At 41.6% G+C, this 25,957-nt stretch overlaps 2 protein-coding genes across 5 annotated transcripts; both read right to left on the bottom strand.

Moving 5' to 3' along the window:
* Positions 1–402: 402 nt before the first annotated feature.
* On the bottom strand, positions 403–2,156 carry TMEM174 (transmembrane protein 174). Its single transcript, XM_089512794.1, has 2 exons — positions 1,549–2,156; positions 403–505 (listed from the first exon to the last, which is right to left on the bottom strand). Exons 1-2 carry the CDS (start codon positions 2,154–2,156, stop codon positions 403–405), a joined length of 711 nt encoding a protein of 236 aa, XP_089368920.1.
* Positions 2,157–9,321: 7,165 nt separating this feature from the next.
* LOC149323914 (transmembrane protein 171-like) lies at positions 9,322–24,346 on the bottom strand. 4 transcript variants are annotated; one of them, XM_089512752.1, is made up of 4 exons: positions 24,138–24,346; positions 12,938–13,671; positions 12,185–12,326; positions 9,322–11,113 (listed from the first exon to the last, which is right to left on the bottom strand). In XM_089512752.1, coding segments are annotated over exons 2-4 (777 nt in total). In that variant the 5' UTR covers positions 13,572–13,671; positions 24,138–24,346; the 3' UTR covers positions 9,322–11,112. The 4 variants fall into 4 exon arrangements, with proteins under 4 accessions (XP_089368878.1, XP_089368887.1, XP_089368897.1 ...); XM_089512761.1 differs by having other exon boundaries at positions 24,196–24,346; XM_089512771.1 differs by lacking the exon at positions 24,138–24,346 and adding an exon at positions 16,385–16,442.
* Positions 24,347–25,957: the final 1,611 nt, after the last annotated feature.

The raw sequence follows: 25,957 nt of genomic DNA, 5'->3' as shown, positions 1-25,957 counted from the left end.
TGCAACTTCCAACACCCCCTGAAAAATGGGGGTTCACATGTGACCTTGTATGAAAATATATATCAAAAAAAGCAGGGGAAAGGGGAGAGGACAGTTAGCAACCCAGAATAAAAATTGTGAAGAAGCAGAAGGAGAGTTTAGGTGGTGCTTTTAAATCAGGAAGCCAGGTGCAGAACAGAAGGTACATACAATTAAGAGGAATGCAGTTCCTTCACATTGACTCAGGTGCCTGGTGGAGAGACTCTGCTTGTTCTCAGCAAGAAATGATAGTCAAACCACAGCTTCAAGACACAGCTGACACTGTTGTCAGTATTGTATGTCAGATTCACACTTGTCAGTAGTATATGTGGATGTTTTACAGAAGCAAACTGAGTCCTTATGGAAGTGTTAGAATGTCTTGGTTTATGAAGATGGCGGGAATAGGTTATCATAAGGTGGAGGTAGATGGTCAGTGCAAGGGTCTTCATCAAGCATCTGTTGAGGTTCTTCAGAACTACTTGTTGACCTGAAAATTGTCAAGTGGAGGAAAGAGACAGATTTTATAAACATTTCTAAACTGTAAGAAGTAGTGTAGGAAGTGAGCTCAAAAAGAGCACCATGCACTTTAAAAGGGCACTATGTTTGTTTGTTTTTGAAAAATAACAATAAAAAACTCACATGGCACGACCTCCACTGTCCATGCTAGTTACTAATTGCCAATGATTCCTATGAAATGGAATGCTGGGGATAGGTAAGAGACCAATGCAATGGCCACATATGAAGTCTGTGGAGATTGTATGGTTCCCTCCCCTTCCAAATTGCAAGTGAGGAAGAAATGTGTGTTTACTATGAAACAACCTGATCAATCATAGGCAAAATGTTTCATACAGCTCAGAGGTTTTTCTCATTGTGTCTATTTAATGCCTTCATGTTCATGGGCAATTTGCCTGCATCATCAGCTGCAATGAAGTTTCCCAACTGTGAAGTCCTGAGTAGAATCTAAATGGGTCTTGGGGCTAGAAATACACTGTTTGACTCAACGGACAATACTGTCTCTGTAATCTTGTGCTGAATTTCTTTGCATAAGTTGTATGGTTGATTGAGGTTGAGCAAAATGCATTCTGAACATACTCAGAAGCTCCCACCTTCCTACTGTTACTTTACATTCTCCTCATATTACATTCTAAGGCAGAAACCTATAAAGCTAAGGTTATATTAGGATCACATTCCATTAATCTTCCCCTAATACTACTTTGACAACATGAAAATAAACACCAGGTCAGAGGTAATATAGATTTTTTTTAATTAACAAGGAGAATTATACTTAGCTGAGAAAAAACAATACCAAATAGAAGATTAAAAATGCTTAATGAGTGCCAGTTCATTAATTAAGTGGAACAGCAATATCTGTGAACCAGTTATGGCTGATGCTTCAGGCAATGCTTTTATTTAAAGTTGATAACTGGAATTTTGTCTGCACAAAGATTATGGCAACATTTCATTAAAACATCTATCCAGTAATTATGAGAGGCTTTGCCACCAAAACAAAATGTGCATGTATTAACTCACCTTTCACTTCTGGTGTCCACCATAATAAAAGCAGAGTGATTCTCATCTACAGAAAAAACAGAGTTATCCAGGGGGCTGACACTGTAATAATGAGGGCAGGGAACAGGAATTACTGGTGCAGAATGACTGAGTACTTGGCGGAAATTAGTGGAATTCATGCTGACACCTTCTTGGGTTTCATGTGAAGGAATGTACTGTACTACTGTAGCTCCATGGAAAGTTATTGGCCGGGTAATTCCAGTAAAAACAAAGGACTGTCCACTGGCCATCAGGTTTCTATCAGATGCTCTTTCTTCACTTTGATTCCAAGATTTGCACATGAACACTTTAAATCTGCACACAGCAATCAGCAAAAACGTGACACCTACTGAAAGCAGAACAGGCCCAAGCAATTGTGTCCATACAAAGCGAACGCCGCCTTCATGTTTTACCCATCCCATTACTGTGAATGTAATTCCTACTGCTGCCAAAAAGAAACCAGAGAAAAGTAAGGTGGTGCCAGCTTTGTTATCATCAGACGCTGGGATTTCAGAGCTGTTTGGCTGACAAGGGGTGACAGAAAACACATTGACAGAGAAATCTTCAACAGTGTTGCTGTTCCGTTCCATGACAAAGTAGACAAGTTCTGCAATGCCTTGAAAAAGGATATGCTTGGAAGAGCATGTCAAGCTGAAAATTCAGAATAGTTAAACAAGACCTTTGTCCAACTTGAGTGCTGCAGTTGGGCAATTATAGACTCTAGACTTTGTGGTCATATAAGATTCCTTCATCAGGTCATAATGTGTATTACTCCAGGTTTGTCTTATCCCTCCCCATTGCTTCCACAGATTAAGCTGATCCTATGTATATTTATTCAGAAGCAAGTCCCACTGTGTCTAACAGAGTTTATGTGCACATAGATTACAACTAAGAAACCCTAACCTTCAGAGGCTGAAAGATATGGAAAACAAGGGGCCAGAGAGCAACAAAATACAGATAAATCAGGAAGGTGAGAACTCCCTGTGAGAGTTGCCTATCACTAACACCAAATGTGAAAAACCATCACTTGTCCCAGTGCTATGGCACCAAATGTGTGGGCTTTCTAGATGCCTTCATGGTTCTTGTGTGAAATATTATTTGTATAATCCCACCATAGAAGACCACCTCCGTTGAGCCACTGCTGCCACCACAGTTGTATATGAACTCAATGTATTTGAACTCAACAACACCAAGAACACTCTTGTGGCATTCTTAGAGCTACAAATGTATACTACAAAAGTATTTATTAAATAGTACTTCAATATACAGTTAAAACATTACTTATTTAACACTTCTAAATCCTGACTGATGCTAAGTCCATTCACATCTCTCTTTCCTATTCCTGTACTCTTTATAACATCCCATTGAAAAACTCAATTACCAATCATTCCATACTCTCTCCTCTTCCCAACAGATCACTTACCTTATTATATTTACTATACATCACATACATGACCCTAATTTATCTTAATTTCCCTAATAAACATAATAAGTTTTTTTTACAAATGTCCATAACATTATACTCTCCATCTTCATACCTTGTTTAATTATTACAACTACATCTCCACTATGTCAGAGCCAAGACGAACAGCAGCAGCAGCAACAAGTTTGGCAAGACAAGCATGTTTTTTTAAAAAGTAAAAATACAAAGATTTCACTTGTGTCAAATTATCTCATGGCACTTATCATGACTGTAGAAATAAAATACTTCTGTCTTGATGCTAAACAAGTTACAGAATGATGTTGTTGTGTGCCCTTAAGTTGTTTCTGACTTTTGATGACCCTAAGGTGAACCTGTCATGGGGTTTTCTTGGCAAGTTTCTTCAGAGGGGGTTTGCCAATCCATTGCCATCCTCTGAGGCCAAGAGAGTGTGACTTGCTCAGGGTCAGCCAGTGGTTTTCATGGTCAAGTGGGTCATTGTTCCCTGGTCTCCAAAGTCATAGCCCAATGCTCAAACCACTACAACACACTGGCTCCTAGGTTACAAAATACAGCTCACATAATTCCCCATGCTTCCATCAAGACGTGACCTGGCCCTTTACAAAATGTGTGACAAATGGTATTCACTGTCATGCTTACCATTTAGGGTTACTGTCAAGAAATTCTTTAACATTACTCACAAGGATAATTTCCTATTTAGGATTATGTAAAAACAGGGAGGGAAGGAAGTGGGCTCCATACTTGCATTTTAAAACCACTCTAAAATTGTCCCTATAAAGTACTTAGTACTAAATACTAAGAACAATACACTTTTTAAGAATTCTTCCCTTTATTCATCTTAAGATATATGTGGAAAACTACAGGAAGAATGCTGCCATCCACTTTAGTATGCTAACATGTTTCAAAATAAATAGTACCACAAGCTTATTAATCCTTAAAATCTAATTAGAGTCATGGCAGATCAAACCAAAGGTAGACTGGAATAGTAATGTAAATACTTGATTATTTTGTCTTCCCACATGAGGATAAATAAGCAGAGTTCTCATTACAAATGTTTCTCTTAAGTTCTTCCATACTTGAAAGTCCTAACGTCCTAACGTATTGCTGAGGAATTATTCTGTGGAGAAAAGCGTGTGTGTGTGTGTAAAAAATCCTGCTTTTTGTGCAAACCCACCACCACATACATTTTTCCCGCCATAGAATAATTCCTCAGCAACACTTTGGGGCATTAAAATACCATGAAAAAAATCTGCAAAACACTAGCTGGTCTGTTATTCTTTCCAGCAGAGTTTCTGACTGTAGGGAAGCCTGTATTTTGAGCTGATAATGAATAATTATGAATATTCTTCCCATTCCGAACCTGAAATTCTTTCCACAGTAATCAACTAGATGCCCATGGAAGCCTCCAATCAAGAGGTGAAGGCATTAGCACATATGTGTAGACACACACCAAGTTCCTGTTCTCCAGCACCTGGAATCCATTGCTTGTGATACTGAAGACCAGGGACGTACCCAAGGGGGGGGGTTCTTGGGGTCTGGACCCCCCTTTCCATTAGAAAAATGAATGGTGTGTGCTGCTGCGCCGCTGCACTCAAGCCCCATTATAATGGTGGCACTTAGTCTGGAGCTCCCTTCCTAAAATCCTAGCTACGTCCCTGTGAAGACGATACTTAAGAGTCCAGCCACACTGCAGAAATAATCCAGTTTGACACTGCTTTAACTGCCATGGCTCAACGCTATGTTATGGAATTCTGGGAACTTGAGCCATGGCAGTTAACATGGTATCAAACCAGATTATTTCTGCAGTGTGGATGCAGCCCTAGACATCAGGAACTATAGGTAGCTTTATACTCCATAGATGGTTTTCTAATGCTTCTGATAGGAAGTGGAAGGATGAACCACGTGAAGAACACAAATAAAATAGAGCTTTGGAAGAACTGTGTTACAAGTACAGTTGGCCCTTGGAACTCATGGGGGATCTGCCCCCCCTCCCGGTGAGTTCCAAATTTCGTGCATATTCAAGGCCCATAGGCTTGAATGGGGTGCATGCATGAGAGGCTCACGCCATGGGCATGCATCCCATTGCCATTAATGGCAGTCGCCCCTCCGTGGATCTCTGCAGATCTCAAATCTGCGGACTTGGAGGGGTCACTGTATATTACCTGTCACTAATTATTGCAGGGGCTAATAAAGTTGTAAGCAGAATAACATTTTAAATGTCATGTAACAAGAAAGAGCAAAGTCATTTTACTGGTAAACGTTCCTTGTTATTTTTACGCATTAGTCTTAAGGGCATTTCAAGACACATTTTGATAAAAGGTTTCCAAAAGTTTTATGTCACTGTCTTATCAACCATGTGGGAGGGGAGGGTTTCTCTTTAAAAATGTGACCGAAAGTAATGGAATGCTACCAAGTAATGTGATGAGTTAACCTTTTTTTTAAAAATGATTTTAATGACTAAGAGTTAACAGGTTACTTTTTAAAACTCTAATGAGTAATAAAATAAATTACTTTTTAAAAGTAAATTTCCAAGCTGTGCCAAAAACAAAGGGAGACGTGCTACATTTCTGAAACGTTTGTCTGTAGATTTGGTTCTCTGCTTTAAGTTACATGTTCCACCACAAACAGATGTATTCGCATAGTATCTTTCAAAACACTTCCAGAGTAGCTCTCAAATCTTCTGCAGGGGATTTGCACCTTTAACTTGTGTTCTGTCCCCCTTGTTTATTCTAGAAGCTGAACAGCAGCCACAAAACAGCCACAACTTGCTTTTGCTTGCTTACTTAATGTTCTTAAATAGCTAATTATTTTACTTATTAAACATACAACCTCATAACAGAATGCAGAGCATATATTTTTTGCACAACTAACAAAAGCAGCTCAACAAATAGAAACAAAACCTACTTCCCTCTAATTGCAAATTAGCACTGTGCTTTGCTTTTATCTTTTATTATTTTTAAATGTTTTAAAAGCTGTTTTAGAATTTATTTATTTTTTTGTATAAGGTTTTAGCTGAATTTATTTTAATTTGCTGTAATTTGCCTTGGGTCCCACACCAGGAGAAAGGCAGGAAATAAATAAAGAGAATAATGATACAGATATTGAAGTAGGCAGCGTCTGTGATTCTCGAGTCAGAATGGGTATATCAGCATATTAATTTTATAATTTTATAAGAATAATTTCCAGACTAATTGCCAGTTAGATTGCAGAAATATAAGTCAAAATAATAAACCAGCTAAAATTAGCTTGGCTCTAGAAGCATTTGATTGTCCCCTTTTTTTCTGCCTGAGACAAAAGACAAGATGGAGCCCTCCATTTTATATAAAGAAAGTAGAGCAAACTGACAATTGAATTTCTTTTGACACTGGTAATGGCACAGTGCCCTCTCCATTGCTTTGGGGATGCAGGGCATGCTCTACAGCAATGTATTCCTACCCTTCCTCAAACATCTCCTGTCTGAGGCAGGCACTTTGCTCTGCTTAGTGGCAGGACTGGCACTCTAGTTGCCAACTGCAGAGGCACTCAAGAGATGGCAATAATTACAGAGCTTAAATGCATAGCCAGGTTAATAGTTCTTCAAGGATAGGCTTGCACATTCTAGCTGCAGAGATGGGAAAATCAGACAGCTATGACCTCAGAAGCTTTGATATGGCACAGAACCTTCCCTATGCTGTTGTAACCTCATCCTTCTCCAAATCTTGACTCCTTTTCTTCTCACTCTGGACATTTCCTTCTTGTTCTGTGGATTATTAGTACCCACACTTTGTGCTGGACATATCTGTGGACAGCTGAAATTTTATTCAGTATTATGTTACATCACAGGAAAAAAATAAGTACTAGTTGAATTTCTGTCATAAAGTTGTTGAAGTTACAAATGCATTGTTGCTTTTGTACCTTTTAAACTGGTCAACCCTAGACTCTGACAAAACTGGATTAATAACTGGTAAGAGTTGGGATATGACCCTAAGTTTTCCTGTAGTAGCTTGGAAGCAGGTAGTAAGAAAGCTAGTAGCTCCAAAACTGCAAAAATGAATAATATTTAGACCAGACCAAAGGTCTAATTTTAGGCTGTTTGGATTAGTATTTTGGGGACTGTGCTGTTACTGTAATAACATTTTTATCTCTTTATAAGAAAAAGCAACACAAAAATGTATATGTATATATAAAATAAAATAGTGCATTGTTCAAGCACTTGAAAGTCAAGAGCAGCAAATATTTTGAAAATATGTCTCAGAATTAAGGAGCGAGCCAGAAGTACACCTTTCTAAAATGTCCTTGTGCTTCTTTCTTGAGCCATTTTTCAACATTTAAAAAATGGTCTTAAAAGCCTACAGTACAAGATGTAACAAAAATTTAAAACGAAGATGCTAAGTCTATTACAAGAAGCACAGCCCATCTGTTCTGAGAATCAAGGCCCTCTGGATTCACTGGGGTTTACTCATTAGTAAATGTGTTCAGGACTGAATTCTTAACTATCCATTTGAACTCAGCTCACATCTTGCAACCTGACTGTTCAAGGTACCTGCAGCATTCTTTATACTCTGAATCCTTCTCTAGTAATTCCTGGTTTGCAGATGAGCAAATAACAGGTTTCACCAAGAAGAGGTCAAGCTCCCAGGAGAAGCCAAGTGAAAAATAAATAGGTCCAGCTGATGTAAGCCCTGCCTGACTATGATTTACAGCAACCACAATTCCTGTGAAATCAGTCATTACCACAGCTGAAGGGTTAGCGCATTAACTCTCTTCAGCTTTGACTTAGTGCTCTTAGCCACAGCTAAAACTGATTTTCATGGGGATTAGTACTTACATAATGACCATCCTAAACATTCTGAATAGGCACCAAAGCACTTGTTAGTAGCCAGACAAAAAGACTTTATTTTCTCTCACACAGTATTTCAGACTGCATCCATAAACAAGTGGCATTTTTCTCCTTTTTAAAATATATCTTTGAAAGAACAGTCCAAATATTTGGAGAAGTAATTTTTAACTGAAAACAGCAGAAGTCCAAGCACATTTGCTTAACATTTCTGCTGCCATGGAAGGCTAAAAAATAACCCTAAACTTAATATGGGGATTCCGCTGCCTGATTTCTGCTGGTCTTAAGAAAGCCCTCTTGGGTCAGAACAATGGTTTTTAAAATATTAAAATATTTTAAAATATTAAAATTTATTTTTTAATTTTTTTTAAAAAAATTGTATTTTAAAATCCTTTTAAATTTTTATTTTAAAACACCACATTTTACCAAACTGTGTGTATGGTGCTGTACAGACCGGCACTTTGCGTCGGCCTGCACACATACTAGGATTTTCTTGGGGTGTCCTTTCCAGACGCCCCACAACCCTAGTACGTTGTGATGGCGGCGCCCTTTCTAGATGGCCACCGCCATTATGCCACGGCCGCACTGCCTCCAAATGGGGTGGTGCGGACATGATGTCTTGGCGGCGCTGAAGGGCACCGGAAGGAGCTCCGAAATGGAGCTCCTTCCTTTGTGTCGCTGGCACAGCCTTTACACAGCTGCACCAGCAACGCAAAGGAGAAAGGGGACGAATGGCCCCTTTCTCTTGTTCCCCGCCATTGTCAGGGTGTCCTTGGGGCATAAAGCCCCAAGGACACCCCTTTCCAGGACGCGGGGAAGCAGCCTTTTGCCGCTTCCCCGCGGCCTGGAAAAGCGGCGGATCGGGGCCTCAGGGCTGCCACTGTGGCAGCTGAGGCCCTGATCCATCGGGGAAAGGGGTGGTCTGTACACTGCCTATGATACTGTAATTTAAAGGTATAAATTTGCTAGTTGTTTATGTCACAACTATTACCATTACATTCAGTGATAGGTGGGAATTATGATTTATAAGTAACATTAGTAAAAAAAAACATTACTAAGGATTCAGTATGGGAGGAGGTCAATGGCAGGGCGTGCTACCAACCTTAGTAACACTACTGGCATGAGCTCAAGTTACACTCATGAGATCATAAGATCAGAGGCTGGAAAATTAATTTTAGGGGCCATACATCTTATTGACTATACTGACTGATGTTTCTGGGGTTTAGTCCACAGAAATAACTTTTCCAAACTGTGGACATGATGATTAGTCTAATGAGTAATTCTTCAAGGTAAGACAGATGACACAATGCTCTTATTTACTCCTGGGTACCATGTTCTAATAACTCACCCTAAATAGGTGGACAATTCAACCTTAACACTATATACTTGCAGAGAAAACAGGCTTCGCAGCTTTCCTTTATTCTCTGCAAAAAATAAAATAAAAATGTGTAAATGAAATGACTAAGGCACTATGAGTTGAACCAGGACCAGTGGTGATAACAAAATATTTTATTTCAGAGCTCTAGTTAAAAGAACATATTTATCTGAGAGTGAAATAAATATGCTGTTGCATTAAAAAAGAAAAAAACCCACATATTTGCTAGGAAAATATATGAGATCTCAGAAACATTTAACAATGTACAAGGTTTTCACTTTCACGTCCATGTCACAGGTAGTTTCTGGAAGATTATTTCAGGCATTTAAGAGTCAGAAAACAAGTATTTGGAAACTAATCATTTTTTTTCCATTGGAGATTCAAGAAAAGGCTGGAAAAAGAAGGAAGAATCCAACCAGGCAGGTGCAGTGTAAAACAATCATTGGAACACCTATGGTTCCTCACATAAGTAAAGGGATTGTTCATAACACCTCAGCCACATAGGTTAGTGGTGTGAATGCAGTAACTGTTTTCAGGGACTAGCTTCACCAAAAGAGGAACATTTTCAAGAATTTATATAGAAAAAAGACAGCATGCTCCTTTGCCTTTGGAAGTAGTAGGACAGAAGTCTTTGGAAAGAAACTGAGGAATTTAAGACAAATGGTCTTTTTGTTCAGACTTGGGTTTGTTCCAGATGACAATAAAACAAAAACAACAAAATATCCCTGCCGCTCTCTCTACACAATTCTCTCTACAGGTTTTAATGTATAAATCTGTATAATGCATAACTAGCCTATTGATAATGGCAAGACAGAATTACTGTCAGAGCCTAAACATTCCCAGAAAAGCATGGATGTTGCCAGTCCACCATGATGGCTTTCTCAAGTAGCAAATAATAAAAGAAAACATGATATCATATTTAGTGTCTCCTTCCCCATACAAGCACCAGCTAATGAAATGAAGCAGGGAATCACTAAATGTAGTAATGTATATTACTACATTGTATATGTTTTATCAAACTCTTATCAGGGAGATGGATGTACATGTATATTTGAGTACATATATGAATATGTTGGTAGCAAGTATATGTCCTCTGTAATTTACAGTGTGGTCCTTATTTCTACAAGCTGAGACTTGCTGTGTGCCACACCAATTAAATACTAAAGATACAACACATGCTACGGCTTTTCTTCTAGCACAATGTTTAATCAATTTCTATCTCACATTTACAAATGCATACCTTTGGGACATCAGGGTCTACCCAAACACAAAATAAATCTCAACACTCTCAGGGCTTCAGTATCTTTAATTCTGAGTTTGTCCCCAGCCAGGAGGAAAAATTAAAAGGGATACAAAACTACAACAATTTATTCTCCCTATGGCTGGTGTATACACTAGCATTTTGTCCAGATAGCAGCTAATTTTAACAGGCGTATTTTGATGCCAGCTGGAAAGATGTTAATTTCTGGCCTTTCTTATCATATATGCCTCTCTGGAGGTTTTCCACAGTAGTTTGCCTTTGTTTTGCCAATGACAGAAGTCTTGGCTTGGCAGGGCTTTTACTGCAACTGCCTCTGATATCTCAAGGGCTTCTTCATCCCAGCTTATTCTCAGACTGAACTCCTCTAGTTCTTTCCCTCACTAATCTGATACAATCACATTCCTTCCCTTCCATTCTCCTCCAACTCTGTGTTTTTCTCATATCTTGTAATAAGCACATAGCAATGGATAATCTGAGTGCTGCAGGGAGAAGAAGACATTCATTATTTACAGCTGCTTCATTTGCTTTGTATCATGGAGATGACTCAGAGGAAGATAGCAGAAAGTCTCAGAAGGTGAATCAATTTCTGACTTGATACACAACAGCCCACTTGCTCTGCTACCAGACAGGCTTCACAGGTTACTAATTCGTGCTCTGCAAAATAAAAAGGTACATGATGAAAATGTGTTTATCATTTCAGTTTCTATCCCAGTTGTCTGCACGTGGCATTCAAAGTGGCTAATGATAACACTATGATATACAATACAAGAAAAACACAGTAATTTGATACACATTGAAGGAGTAAAAATACACCAGGCACAAATAGGTTACAGTTCCCCTTTTGCAACTAGCAGAAAGCAAAGGCTGCTTTTAACATTATGAATATCTTTATCTATGGTGAATACAGACACGTCTACTTCACCAAGTGTACAGTGTTTTTTCATGAAACAAAACAGAACCAGATACATTCCCTCCATGCATTGAGGTACAAGAAGGATACATGGTATTCCTATCACAACAGCACCACAACAAAATGATCATGTTTATCATAGAAGAGGAGGACCCAATCACCCTACGGGATGCAGATGTTCTGTGAATTCTATTTTGATGGATTCAGAAATACATGACATGGGGATTTAACAACAGTAATTAGCCATGAACATAAATGTAGATTTGTCATAAACTGGATTTTGGAATTTATATATTAAATGCAAGTTCTTCCAAGGAGCACACAACTATAGTGCACTAGGTGTCCAATCCAAGTACTGAGCTAACCCAGACCTATTTGATTTCAGCAAGGATGCTCTGGTGTATGTTCATTTTTAAAATGTGGAAGCCAATCTAGACATGACATGTTTGAAAGCAGGTCTGGGTTACAGAGGACTGGATCAGGCTGTGGCACTATTTTTAGTGTGAAAGGGAAAGGAACAGCTATGCAAATTATACCAATCCTTCTCTTCCCTCTTTCCATAGCTAATAGTTGCTTTGGAGACATGATTTAAACGAAGAGGCTGCGGGAGAGATTTAACCTGTCCAGCACCATGGCAACAATCCAATCCACAAACCCTCAGCAGTGCTTTCAAACCTTAAAACAAAACAAAATACCAGCCATTGGAAGGTCCAGTCCTGGTCTGGACTGCTCATTTCATGATTAATTTGACTGCTAATTATATACATTAAACATGTAGAAAATATTTAGAAATAAAAAAATATAAGTCACCTTACCAGTTACTACAAGTACTGTTGTACGGTGGGGGATTTTCACTTAAAGTTACATCATTTGTCACCAGGCTAGGAGTTACTGTTTGTAATGAACAGTCAGCAAAGTAAGGGGGTGGTGGTGGTGGAAATACCATCACAGTATCACCTACAAAGAAAATCCAAAAGTTTAAAATCCAACTCCTCTGTAGACTTATCTTCAGTGCAACATGTCTACTTCTAAAGTGTAAAAGGTATCTTACATTAATGAAAAAATACAGTATACTTTGCATGTATGATACAGAAAAAAAATAGATATGAATTCTTTTAATTCCCTGAGGATTAAACTTTCAATGCACTTTTTAAAACAGTCCTATTGACATGCACACATATGAGAGACATGCAGTATGAAGCCTGCTTTATCTCTTACAATTTATTGGGAAAGAAGTCTTCAAAATATTGTTTCTTCCTTTATACCAATTATATGTTGTTATTCTTCAGATTGCAAAGCATTTTTCAGAGTGGTCTCCCACTGAAGTACATCTGAGTCAGTTAATGATTTGCATTTTAGCTAATTAGTAAAACAGTTAAATTTACACATGCATAAGAACAACTGGCAAAAAGACTGTCTTCTTTGTTTTTAGATTATGCCCATCTCATCTGACTTCTTCCTCAACTCCCCCAATTTCACAGCTCACTGGGACAGTATGGAGAAACCTTTCCAAGACAGCCTTGTTGAACTGCCTACTGGTTACACCCTTGGCTGGGTCTTTCACTTACCTACTGTAACATGAAATGATTCAGGGTTAAGTTGCTCTTCTTCGTGGGCAGAAGATTCTTGGATGAGATTTATGTTTTGTTTCTTTTTAATGTGAGCTATCACAAAGAAACACAATCCAATAAGGACAATCAAAGGACCCATTGTTTGAATGGAGTGAAATCCACAGTCTTGGAGTTCAACGCTGGATGTATTGCTATGGTTAAACTGCTGATGGTAACGCCATCCTGGACTGCATCCAGGAATCCAAATGCCAAGGACACTAATAAGCATCCCACTAGTTAAAAATAAAAAGCCGAAAACAAGAAATTGAGCAAACTGGCAGTTTCCTCGGCAAAAGACAAAACTGTAGACTTGGTCATCATGCAGCTGCACATCTTGGAGGTAGCCTTTCGCTCTTGACTGTGCCAGAATTATGCAAACTAGCCCAACCACAGCAAGTAAGGGCCCAATGATTTTAAGAGCTCCTTTACAGTCACCAAAACCTCCATTTGGACACGTCTGCAAGAAAAACATTGAAAGCAGAAATCCAGCACATAATAGCGTAATGCCAAAAACAAAAAGGAAAGAGATAAGTTTTCTAGGGTGTCCATTATCTCCGCCCACTCCATGCACAGAACCAGGAACTGGATACATTCTTATTCTTATTATTATTATTATTTAAAATCCTTCTTCAAGCCAAACCATTACATGCTTTCTTCTGTGGACATCGGAATAATGGTAGACTTTAGTAAGCCTGAGAATAAAAAGAGAAATATGACTGTAATTATTAAACCCAAAGGCATAAAGCGGAAATTTTACAGACTGATCCTATCCCTGGCTGAAGTATCTGTTGCTGAGCACTCTTTGGATTCAGCCATTCAACCAATTACAAATCCACCTAACGGCTGCATCGTCTAGCCCAAATTTTACTAGCTTCTGTGCCAGAATATTGTGTCTTGTTGGTGGTCTTACTGAAATCAAGATATGATACATCCAGAGTATTCCCTTCATCTACCATGCTGTTAATTTTATCAAAAAAGGAGACAAGATTAATCTGGCATGACTTGTTTTTGAGAAACCCAGGTTGACATTTTGTGATTCTGGCATTCCTTTCTAAATGCCTTCAGACTCTCTGTTTAATGCTCTGCTCTAGAATCTTTCCTGGTATCGATAGTCAGATTAATTAGGTGGTAATTGTTGGGATCCCCCCCCTTTTTTTTTTTGGAAGATGGGGACAACATTTGTCCTCCTCCAGTTCACTGGGATATCTCCTATTCTCCAGGATTTCTCAATTGCCAGTGGCTCTGAGATTACTTCTGCCAGTTCTTTTAATACCCTTGGATTGTGAAGTCGCTGTGATCACCACCAGCATGCCAAGACAGATAAGTGGAGCCAGGTCAGAAATACCTCTTATATATGCCTAACAGAGATGAGCTTCAAGACAGCCATCATGGTTCAGAAAGACTGTGATGGTGGGGGGATGTGGGGGATCAGAAAGTATAAAAAGCAGGAGTGTGAGTCTGAGGGAATTGAGACAAGGTTGAGAGTTGGATATGACACTTGTACAAGTCAGTGGGGAGTGAATGTTTACTGGTTGCCTGAATTGATTGAAGGGCAAGATCTGACATAACTCAGGTTGAATAACATCATATAATTGGAACTAAGTACTGAAACTTGGTAAAGCATTTATTGTTCTACAGGATATAATCAATCACATTAAGTGATTGTTATTTTGTTAACTCTGATTCACACTGTCTTCTTTCACCCTGAATCAAGGGGTGGTCACACTTACCATAAACAATAGAAAGGTAACACACAAACCTATCCACACAAAGGGGTCACCTGGACACCCAGATACCCAAGCCAGAAAAGAGGAGAATTGGCAGAATAAGGGCGATGTGAGTGGCAGGATTCCCTATGGGTTGGAACTGCAGGGCCAGCCTTGGTGAAGGGATCTGTCAGATGAGTTATTCCAAGGCAAGCTAGTTTTCACAGACTGTCAGGGTTTATTACTCAAGAGTAAACAGAAAAGGCCAAACAAACAGTCTCTTCTTGGCAGCACTTAGCAGCCCTTCTTCCTTTTCCTCCTTGACTTACTTGATAAATGTTAACTCCCAACTGTCCAAACAACATAAGGAGCCTATGAAGATATAACTAAGAAATCAATTCAGCCCAGTTGATAATTTTTTTAAAGAAAACAGGCTGTGGGGGAAAACAATGTGTACAAGAAAGAAGAAATGTATCCTGCAACAGATAGAATGTAAATACTATACCATGTGGCTCACTACTGATCTCTCTGAACTCCATACTGAATCAGTCTAAAAAAGCAGCTTGGTGTACTGTACATCACAGATCTTTATTGGCATTCCACAGAATGTCAAGAAGGAAAACCTCAAAATGGGTGTTATACCAGGTATTAGGCTTGATAATGATTTTCAAAATAATATCAAAATCAAAATAGTTCAAGATTTCCCATATCTCTGTTCAGTCACTGATCAGAATGGAGACTGCAGCCAAGAAATCAGAAGGCTAAGACTAGGAAGGGCAGCTATGAAGGAACTGTATAAGATCCTGAAGTGCAAAGATAGAACATTCAAGTAAGGATAGTCTAGTCCCAGCCCAGCAGTTTGAAAGCATGCAAATGCAATAAATAGGTACCACTCCAGTGGGAAGGTAAACAGCATTCTGTGCAGTCATGCTGGCCACATGATCACAGAGTAGTCTTTGACAACGCTGGCTCTTCGGCTTAGTAATGGAGATGAGCACCGCCTCCTATGGTTGTACATGACTTGACAACCTTGTCAACGGGGAATACCTTTACCTTTTCTAAGGCAGTCCAAGCCATTGTACATCTTCATGTAAGGATGGGAGAGCTGGAAACAAAGAGAGCAGACAGAAAGAATATCAACTTGTTTGAGATGTGGTGCAGAAGAGTGCTGAGGATACCATAGACAGCCAAGAAATCAAACAAATGGGTCCTAGAAAAGATCAAGACTGAACTCTAATTGGAAACCAAGATGATTAACTTGAGACTGTCATACTTTGGCCATATAAGGAGAAGACACAACTCACTAGAAAAGACAATAATGCTAGGAAAGGTAGAGTCACAGAAAGAGAGAAGACTACATACAGATGGATAGATGCAGTCAAAGAGGCCATGGCCCTGAGCCTGCAGGACCCGGGCAGAGGACAGGAGGACTTGGAGGTGTCTCACTCATGGGGTCACCATGAGTTGAAGTCAACTCAAAAGCAGTTAACAACAATAACATGATTAACAGTGGCAATCCCCAAACAATAAGCAGAAGTTTGTAAAGGTAGGAACTGGCCAAAGAAAAGCACAATACCATATATACTCAACTATAAGTCAAGAAATTTATGCCCCAAAATGGACTCCAAAATCAAGGATCGACTTATGGAAGGGTCAATAGGTTACTACAGCTGGTAAAGTTCATTTAAAAAGGGCCCACCTTCCTCTGTAGCCAAGTAAACAGTCCCCATTTGAGTCCCGGTGCCGGCAGCCTCTCCTCTCTCCGCACAAGAGAGAGAGAGTGTGTGTGTGTGAGATCCTTCAGCCCTCCCTCGCAGCTGGAGCTAACAAGCAGCTACTGAGGGAAGGCAGAAGGATGCAGAGAGAGGGAGCATGCCCAGGCTTGGACCCTGTTTTGCAAACCATGGATCTGGAAATGCTGGGGTTAAAGGCAAGCCTGGGGTCCTCCTTTCCCCCCCCCCCTGCAAGCCATGGGTCTGGAAATGCTGGAGTTAAAGCCAAGCCTGAGGTCCTCCTTTTTTCCCTGGAAGCCATGGGTCTGGAAATGATGGGGTTAAAGGCAAGGCTGGGGTCCTCCTTTTTCCCACCAAGCCATGGGTCTGGAAATGATGGGGTTAAAGGCAAGCCTGGGGTCCTCCTTTTTACCCCTGGAAGCCATGGGTCTGGAAATGATGGGGTTAAAGGCAAGGCTGGGGTCCTCCTTTTTCCCTCCAAGCCATGGGTCTGGAAATGATAGGGTTAAAGGCAAGGCTGGGGTCCTCCTTTTTCCCTCCAAGCCATGGGTCTGGAAATGCTGGGGTTAAAGGCAAGGCTGGGGTCCTCCTTTTTCCCCCTGCAAGCCACGGGTCTGGAAATGCTGGGATTAAAGGCAAGGCTGGGGTCCTCCTTTTTCCCCCTGCAAGCCACGGGTCTGGAAATGCTGGGATTAAAGGCAAGGCTGGTGTCTTCTTCTTTTTTTCTGCAAGCCTTGAGTCTGGAAATGCTGATGCAAAGAGGTGTGTGTATGTGTATGTATGCACCCTGACTTGTTTCCCCATGCTGATACTTTGACCCTTGAGAGAGGTTCAGAGAGGGAGATGTAGAGCAGGAAATGGTGCTTTGTTTCCCCCTTTAGATCTTTTGTAACATGCCCTTGACTTATCCACGGGTCATATTAAAATCCATGATTTTGGCCTCAAAAACTGCCCTCGACTTATACATGAGGTTGACTTATACCTGAGTATATACGGTAAGTGCTGACCTTTATCTCAGCAATGTGAGAATGGGGCATGAAGGAGGCTAATCCTTCCTGAAAGGCATCTGTCTAGGACATGTCTTGAATGTACTGCACAAAATGGAAGTTGTTATTCCAGTCACCAGAGGAAAAATTAAAGTGCCAACTTTGAAAAGTTTCAGGGCATTGTAATAGCTCACATGTGCACTACAAAGAACCACAAAGTCAAAACAGGAGGAAAGGCCATGAGATCATGGGGCTTTCCAGATGTTTACTTGAGAATGTAAATTATATTGAACACTAGCTGGTATATAAGGACAGCATAAGGCAGTAAAACAAAAACTCAGGCAGAAAGAAACCAGCAAAGAGGAGGAGAGACAGGAAATAAACAAAAAAGATCACACAAAGAAAGGCAGAGGTAACTATGAAATTTTGTTATGGTCTAAGGATAAGCAGGAGAGAAAACAACAACAACTGAATATGTGGGCAAGAAATCCAATCCAAAAGCATTCTGCATTGTTGTTGCTGTGTTCCTTCAAGTCTTTTCCAATTTATGGAGACACTAAGGTGAACCTGGGAGGCAGTGTGGTGTAGTGGTTTGAGTGTTGACTATGGAGATGAGGATTTGATTTTCTGCTCAGCCACAAAACTCACTGGGTGCCAGCCTCAGGAAAAGGCAATGGCAAACCTCCTCTGGACAAACCTTGCCAAGAAAGCCCTGTGTGATAGAGAGCCTTAGGGTCAGCATAAGTCAGAAACTACTTAAAGGCTCACAACAGTGATAACACAGGCAAACCTATCACAAGGTTTAGATTTGGAGGTTTTTTTGGGAGGGGGTTGCCTTTGTCTTCCTCTGAGATTGAGTCAGTTCCCATGGCTGAGTAGGGATTCAATCCCCTACTCTGCCATTGTGTTTTACTCTCCCTATATCTACAGCAAGGGTAGAAACCATGTGGCCATTCAGATTTAGTTGGACTGCTACTCCCAGTATTCTGCATTATTGGCTCTGCTGGCTGGGGCTGATGAGAGCTGCAGTCCAAGAACATAAAAGGCTACATGCTCCCCAGTCCAGTCTAGAATACAATAAATCTTTATCTGTTTGCAGACATTAACAGCATAATTGTACAACAAAGAGGACCCAATCCAACTACAGTATTGTTACAAATCTTTGTTCAAATCCTTCCCTCCTTCTGAGGCTGAGAAAATATGACTTGTTTAAGGTCACCCACTGGGTTTCCATGGCAGTTGTTATGAAATCCCACTGAGGCTATTGAAATGGTGAAATCCTATAAAAGTCTGCCCAGTACTACATTCAGTGAGTCCCGTTCCCATATATGTAGGTATAGAAATAGAGACTAATTGTAGGTAGAACTGGGCCAATGTATGAAGTATTAGTTACAGACTACCAGTGAAAACTAGGGAAGCTCAAGATTTATTCTACAAAGAAAGCAGGTAATGGACTGGTATGTACTATGTAGCTCCCAAAATTTAGAGTAATGGATCCTAGTTAATAGTGAAACAGTGCAAATCAGAGCAGACAGATGATGCCACTCTTTTGTAATCAAAGAGGCATATCTGTCTAATGGTAAAGCCAAAGAGAACAAATTGAATAAACCCAGCCCAGTAGAATTGATGGCATGGCCCTAGCAAATCATTGTTCAGCTATACAACTGAAACATAAACTTTCCTAAAAGTCTGAATATTTTCCCATTCAGATATATAATTTTTCAAGTACACACATCTCCCTTCTCTGCATTATTAAGATGCTACACATTTCTACACTTGCTGCATTAATTTCTAGAAGGATAGCTGTGTCAGTTTGTTGAAGCAAAAAGAACAAGGTCTAAGACTGAGGGTGCATCCACACTGTAAAATAATGCAATTTGATGCCACTTTAAGTCCTGTAGTGCCATCCTATGGAATCATGAGGTTTGTAGTTTTACAGTCTTTAGCCTTCAATGCCAAAAAGTGCTGGTGCCTCACAAAACTAAAAATCCCAGAATTCTTTAGGATGGCAGTTAAAGTGGTGTCAAACTGCACTATTTCTACCATGTAGATGCACCCACATAAATTTATGATGTTGCAAACCTGTCAACTTCATCAGATGCATGGATGGTTCTCCTGAGGTATGTGCTCACCATCAAAAGGACAGAGACTCAGTCCATCTAGTCAAATAGCATGGTACCATCCCAGGGGCATCAATAGACAGGTGCAGGCTGCACCAAGTAATACCGTAAAAGGGAGGGGGTGACACCACTGCTCCCCAAACTTGCCTTTTGGCAGACATGGGCAATGGTGTTTGCCTGTGTCCCTTTACAATGCTGAAGAGATGGTGTGAGTGGGATAAGAAACTCTGTGGGAAGAGAAAGGAGCATCATCAGGGATTAGATTAGATTAGATTAGATTAGATAGATAGATAGATAGATAGATAGATAGATAGATAGATAGATTTAATTTTTTAAAAAGTATTTATAAAATACCTTTTAAAATTTCCTTTAAAAACATCACATCTTAGGCTGTGCGTATGATATTGTAATGTAAAGGTACACTTCTAATTTGGCTATAGCAATAGCAAGTACATTTCTATACTGCTTATCAGTTCACTTAAGCACTCCCTACGTGGTTTACAATGTATAAGCCATTTGCCCCCAACAAGCTGGATACTCATTTTAGCGACCTATGCAAGGATGCCAGGCTGAGTAGACCTTGGAGTCCCTGGGATTGAACTCATAATCTTGTGGCTGTGAATGGCTGCAGTACCATTGTCAACCATTGCTACTTGTCTTCTGTCACAACTACTGTTGGCCTTCCTTATTCATGGATTATTTATCCAAGGATGCAAGCATCCTCAGCTTCAATATATATAAGTGTGTGTGTGTGTGTGTGTGTATTCCAAAAATTAAACCTTGATTCTGCCATTTTGTGTAAGGGACACCATTTTACTATGCCATTGTGTTTAATGGGATTTGAGCATCCAAGGATTTTGGTATCCATGGGGGTGTCCTGGAACCAAACCACAGTGGACACCAAGGACTCACTGTATTACAGAGTTTTTTGTGAGCTTTTTAGGCTATGTGGCCATTTTCTAGAAGAGTTTATTCCTGATGTTTCACCAGCATCTGTGGCTGGCATCTTCAGAGAATGCTGGCATACACACACACACAGAGTGGACCCTTGTTATATGCTGGGGTTTGGTTCCAAGATCCCACATGGATAACAAAATCCATGGATGCTCAAGTCCCATTAAATATAATGACATAGCAAAATGGTGTCCCTTATAAAAAATGGAAAATCAAGGTTTGATATTTGAAACGTATACTTTTTTTGGAACATTTTCAAACCATGGATGCTTGAATCCGTGTATAAAAAATCCGTGTATAAGAAGGGCTGACTGTATACTGTGTGACCCTTGGCTGAGAGGGAGTTATTTACATGTTAATGTCTGTGTTGGTCTGTTGTTGAATGACAAGGCCTCAGGTGGGAGGGTATGCAAAAATGGATTGTATTTAATTAGTGGTCCATTGTCTGCTGGGAAACCCTTTTTGCATATCCTCCCACCCTGAGGCCTTGCCATTCAATAACAGAACAATACACAGATTAACATGCAAACCACTCCTCCCAACCTAGGGTCATACAGTATGTGTGTATATATGTATGTATATGTGTGTGTGTGTGTGTGTGTGTGTGTATACATACACCTCACTCACTTCCATGACAGAATTCTCTGAAGATGACAGCCACAGATGCTGGCGAAATATCAGGAATAAACTCTTCTAGAACATGGCCACATAGCCCGAAAAACTCACAAAACACTATGGATGCCCTCTGTGAAAGCCTTCAACTTCCCACTGTATTACCTTTACACTCAGAGACATATGGAAATTATGATTTATGAGTAACATGAGTCCAAAAAATATGTCTAAGGATTCTGTATGGTGTAGAATAGGAGGAGGTCAATTGCAGGGGCAGGGAGGTTACACCATGAGTTAATGCATCGGGCGACCCCAACTCCAGTGATGCCACTGTCCCATCCAAATACAGTTAGCAGGTCATCAGCTGGATACCTAAATTGGGCCTGTGTACCACCAAAATGTGCACCCAGAGCCAAAGGGACACAGATGTTTCCTGGAGTGGTTGGCCCAGCAGGTTAGCCCTGGAACTGAAAGGGAGGGAAGAAGAGGACTTGGGAAAGGTAGGAAGGCAGGGGTGTTTTGGCCTGTGCCACCTGTACCAACAGGGACAAAGAACATGTAGGGTGACTAGATGTCCTAACTGCAAAGGAGGACAAAGCACTGTGAAATGTTGGGCACCTGAGAACAATGTAGGACATGACCAAAGAAAATAGAAAAACACTCATATTAGTATCAATGCATGCTTCTTAGTGATGCTCCAGATGAGAGGACATTTTGGAATTCCTCCTGGACAGAAGGCTGAAAGGTAGGACATGACCAAAGAGAAGCGAGTAATACTCAGTATAAATTTTTGCATCTTAGCCATGCTCCAAACAAGAAGGCATTTTGGGATTCCTGTGGGCAGAAGGTGGAAATGGAGGACATGATCAAAGAAAAAGCTCAAAAAACTCATATCAAATATCAATGCATGCTTCTTAGGGATGCTCCAAGTGGGGGGAAGGCATTTTGGGATTCCTTCCAGAGAGAAGTTGGAAATGGAGGACATGACCAAATAAGAGCACAAAAAACTCATAGAATTACCAATGCATGCTTCATAGTCATGCTCCAAATGGAGGACATTTTGGAATTTCTTCTGGAGAGAAGGCTGAAGGGTAGGACATGACCAAAGAAAAGCTAACCATACTAATATTAAAGCTAATAATGATACCAATCCATGCTGCTTAACCATGCTCCAAATGGAAGGCATTTGGGAATTCCTCATGAATAGAAGGACCGCTCCCAGCTAAACAGCTTTTTAAAAGCTGTCAAAACAGAACTATTCCAGCGGGCCTTTTCTGACCTGGCCACCAGAAGTAAGCCTAACCTATTTATCCCTGATTCTTTGTTGCAGTTATGGCTTGCCAGTTTTATTATTGTAAGCTATGTTTTACATTGTAAATTTTTAATTGTATTTTATTGGGGGAGGGGGGTTGTGGGATATGGATCGTATGTTTTAATGCTGTAAGCCGCACCGGTTGCTTTGTGCAGAGGGGCGGAGTTAAAAATTATCATCATTATTATTATTAAATGGAGGACAGGACCAAAGAGGAAAGCTCAAAACATAGAAATATCAATGCTTGCTTCAAAGTGATGCTACAAATGGGGGGATGTTTTGTAATTCTTCTTGGACAGAAGGTGGAAAGGTAGGCCATGACCAAAGAAAAGCTAATAATACTCATTCATGCTTCTTAGGTGATGCTCCAAATGGAAGAACATTGTGGAGGTTCCTGCTGGAGGGCATGTCCTGGGAAAGGAGAAGGTGCCTGGTCTCTCTGGAGAGATGATGCTAAGCGACCCATGGAAAAGGACATCCACAGAGGGAGGGGGGGTGAGGGCTCAACCAGAGAAGCCAGAACCCAATGTGCGCCATGCCAGGCCCTGCAGCCTCATGTTGAGTGTCACGTAGGAACCCGTCTCTCAGCCCCCCTTGGGCACATGGCAAGGGGGACTCCTCTCCTAAGGGCTCTGGGTACCAGGACCCCCCTTCCGGTTCCCATGGATACCCAAATCCCTGGATGCTCAAGCCCCAGGATAGGCAATGGCATACTAAAAGGGTCTCTCTTCTATCAAATGAGGTTTGCTTCTTCGAAGATACACACACACACACACACACACACATTTCCAAGTCAGTGGATATGGAGGAAGGTCGATTGTACTCAGGAACGAGTCCCACTACATTATTGTTCCAGCCTACAGCGTTTTTACCTGTTTCTGCAACATAGATGAAAACCCACTGGGTGACTTTGGGCGAGTCACACTATCTCAGCCTCAGAGGATGGCAGTGGCAAGCCCTCCTCTGAACAATCTGGATAAGAAAACTCCATGATAGGCCTTAGGGTCGCCCTTGAAGGTACACAGCAACCACAGAGATGCACCATCTACAATTGCGGGGGGGGGGGGGAGATTGCGTGGACATGGAGGACCTGGCCAAGTCAAAGCTGAAAACACTCATAGAAATGCAAATCCATGCTTCTTGGTCCTGCTCCAAATGGAGGAAGTTTTGGAGATTCCCTCCTGGACAGAAGGTTAGAATGGAGGACATGCCCAAAGAAAAGCTCAAGACACTCCTAGAAATATAAATATAACTTCATGCTTCATGTTCGAAATGGGGGGCATTTTGGAGATCCCTGCAGGGCTGAAGGCTGCAATGGAGGGCAGGGCAAGATCAAAAGCCCATGCCATTTGGTCCTGCTCCAACTGGAGGTCGAAAGGGAGGACATGCCCAAAGAAAAGCTAACACTGCGAATAATAAAGCCATTAATCATATAAATCCATGCTTCTTAGCCCTGCTCCAAATAGGAAGGAATTTTGGAGTTTCCTCCTCGTCAGAAGGTGGAAAGGGAGGACATGGCAAAACCAAAAGCTCAGAACACTCCTATGAATCTCACTGCATGCTTCTTAGTGATGCTCCAAATGGAGGGCGTTTTGGAAATCCTCCTGGGCAGAAGGCTGGGCTGTAGGACATGTTTGGAAAAGGAGGACGCGGCGTAAAACCCCAACCCTCCTGGCCTGGCCTTTTCTCTTTCCCCTCACCCCTCCATCCCTCCCTCCATCCTCGGCCAGCTTACATAAGAGAAGAGAGAGAGGGGCCTGTAGATCACTGGCCCTTCTATGGCAACCAGGTACCTTGGGGGCGCCGAGAAGGATGCCCTGGAAGAGGGCCGCCTCTGCCTCCCCGGAGAGGACAGAGTTCAAGTCCGGCGCCTCTCCTGCGCTGGAGGCAAGGAAGGCAGGCGGCAGGATGACCTTGAGCCCGAGCTGCGGGAGGAAGGGAGGAAGGAAGGAAGCGGCGCCTCCGCTGATGCTGCTGCCTCTTCTGCTGCTTCTGCTTCTGGCAGCTGGAGCCAGAGCCAGGCCAGCGCCCCCTCTGGGCAGGAGAAGCCCCTCGCCCCCCCCCCCCCCCCAGGCAGCAGAGGCCCACGGTCAGCAGGCAGGGCCTCCTTGCCAGCCCCTCAGGAGGAATGCCCCAAATGCCCTCCATCTGGAGCAGGGCCAAGAAGCATCCACTGATTCTGAGAGGAGTGCTTCTAGCTTTTCTTTGGGCATGTCCTCCTTTCCAGCCTTCTCTCCAGGAGGAATCCCCAAACACCCTCCATTTGGAGCCTGGCCAAGAAGCAAGCATTGATACTGATAGGAGTGTTTCTAGCTTTTCTTTGGGCATGTCCTCCTTTCCAGTTCTCTCTCCAGGAGGAATCCCAAAGCGCCCTCCATTTGGAGCCTGGCCAAAGAAGCATGCATTGATAACTGATAGGAGGCTGAAATCTCCTAATCCCTTTGCACTGCAGTGTGATGGCGGGCGATACGTTGGGTAGTTGCCAAAAGGTTGAGAGTCAAAGGGCCCTTCCCTCTAGAGATGACACCTTTGTGTGAGACATCTGAATGGATTGTCCGGCCATTTCCACACACTTCAGACCATTCTTCCACATGGAAAAATCCATTCAAGCTCTGGAGAAACTACCCCAGGACATGTTTCTTCCTATAAATAGGCCCATATGGGGCAGTCCCAATTTGGTCTTGGTCAAGTTCCCTGTCCATTTCTCCCTTGACTCCTCAGCACACGCAGCCCCCCCCCCCCCAAGTCCAGGCTGTGTGCTGGAGCCAGACTCATTCACCGCATCCCCTGATCAGAACTCCATGTCTGAATCCGGTAAAGCATCACCCTCTGCTAAACCCTCCAAAATCACTATTGGTTACCACCTTTACAGTTAGTGCTTGCACATGTGTGTGTGAGTAAGTGACTTTGAGTGAAAGTTGATTTCCCTTTGCTGCTGTAAATTAATTTGGAATCTGCAGTCTAGAGTTTTTGGTTGGAAATGTCATACATAGGGTAGACCCCCGGCTTTTAAAATGTTACCTGAAGCCCTCTCACTGCTTCCTGTTAAGCCACTCATTCCACTGCTGAATACAATTGTGGGTGCCCTCCCAGGACCCCAGCATTTGGGGTAACAGAACAGAATCTTCCCTGTAGGCAAAAGCAAAATACTGCAGCCTCTCCTAGGGATTGTTCCTACTACATTTTAAACCGGATCTCAATCCAGCGTAAACCACGATGGTTCCCACTTAATTCAAATTCCTGAAGTGATTCGGAAAGGGAGGGCATGGTTTTAATCCATATTTACCCATTTAACCTACGTCAAAAAGATGCTGGTAAAATGGGGTGTTTTTTGGGCTGAATCAATTTATTTGGAAATAAATCGATTCTGCCCAAGTGGGAACCAAGTGGAATCGAATCAGATTTGAATCTGCCTTGGTTCCCACTGGCAGCGGCTTTCCCGACCATACCTCCATGCTCTGTCCTCGGTCCTCCCAGCCTCTCCTTCACCCCTGGTATGACCAGGAAGGATGGAAGGAGACATGGCGGGGAAGCCATGGCTGTTGCTCCCTGCAC

Source organism: Sceloporus occidentalis, unplaced genomic scaffold (genome assembly GCF_023333645.1).
Source record: "Sceloporus occidentalis isolate IW3139 unplaced genomic scaffold, rSceOcc1.0.p SCAF_1, whole genome shotgun sequence".
NCBI classification, from domain to species: domain Eukaryota; kingdom Metazoa; phylum Chordata; class Lepidosauria; order Squamata; family Phrynosomatidae; genus Sceloporus; species Sceloporus occidentalis.
The sequence above is the reverse complement of the archived record's forward strand: the minus strand, read 5'-3'. Positions and strand labels throughout refer to the sequence as shown.

Coding starts and splice junctions, on each gene's coding strand:
- LOC149323914 (XM_089512752.1), bottom strand. CDS start 13,571: ATGTATCCAGTTCCTGGTTCTGTGCATGGAGTGGGCGGAGATAATGGA. Junction 12,327..12,937: donor ATCATTTCATGTTACAGTAG/GTAAGTGAAAGA, acceptor TTTTCTTTGTAG/GTGATACTGTGATGGTATTT.
- TMEM174 (XM_089512794.1), bottom strand. CDS start 2,156: ATGGAACGGAACAGCAACACTGTTGAAGATTTCTCTGTCAATGTGTTT. Junction 506..1,548: donor GTGGACACCAGAAGTGAAAG/GTGAGTTAATAC, acceptor GACAATTTTCAG/GTCAACAAGTAGTTCTGAAG.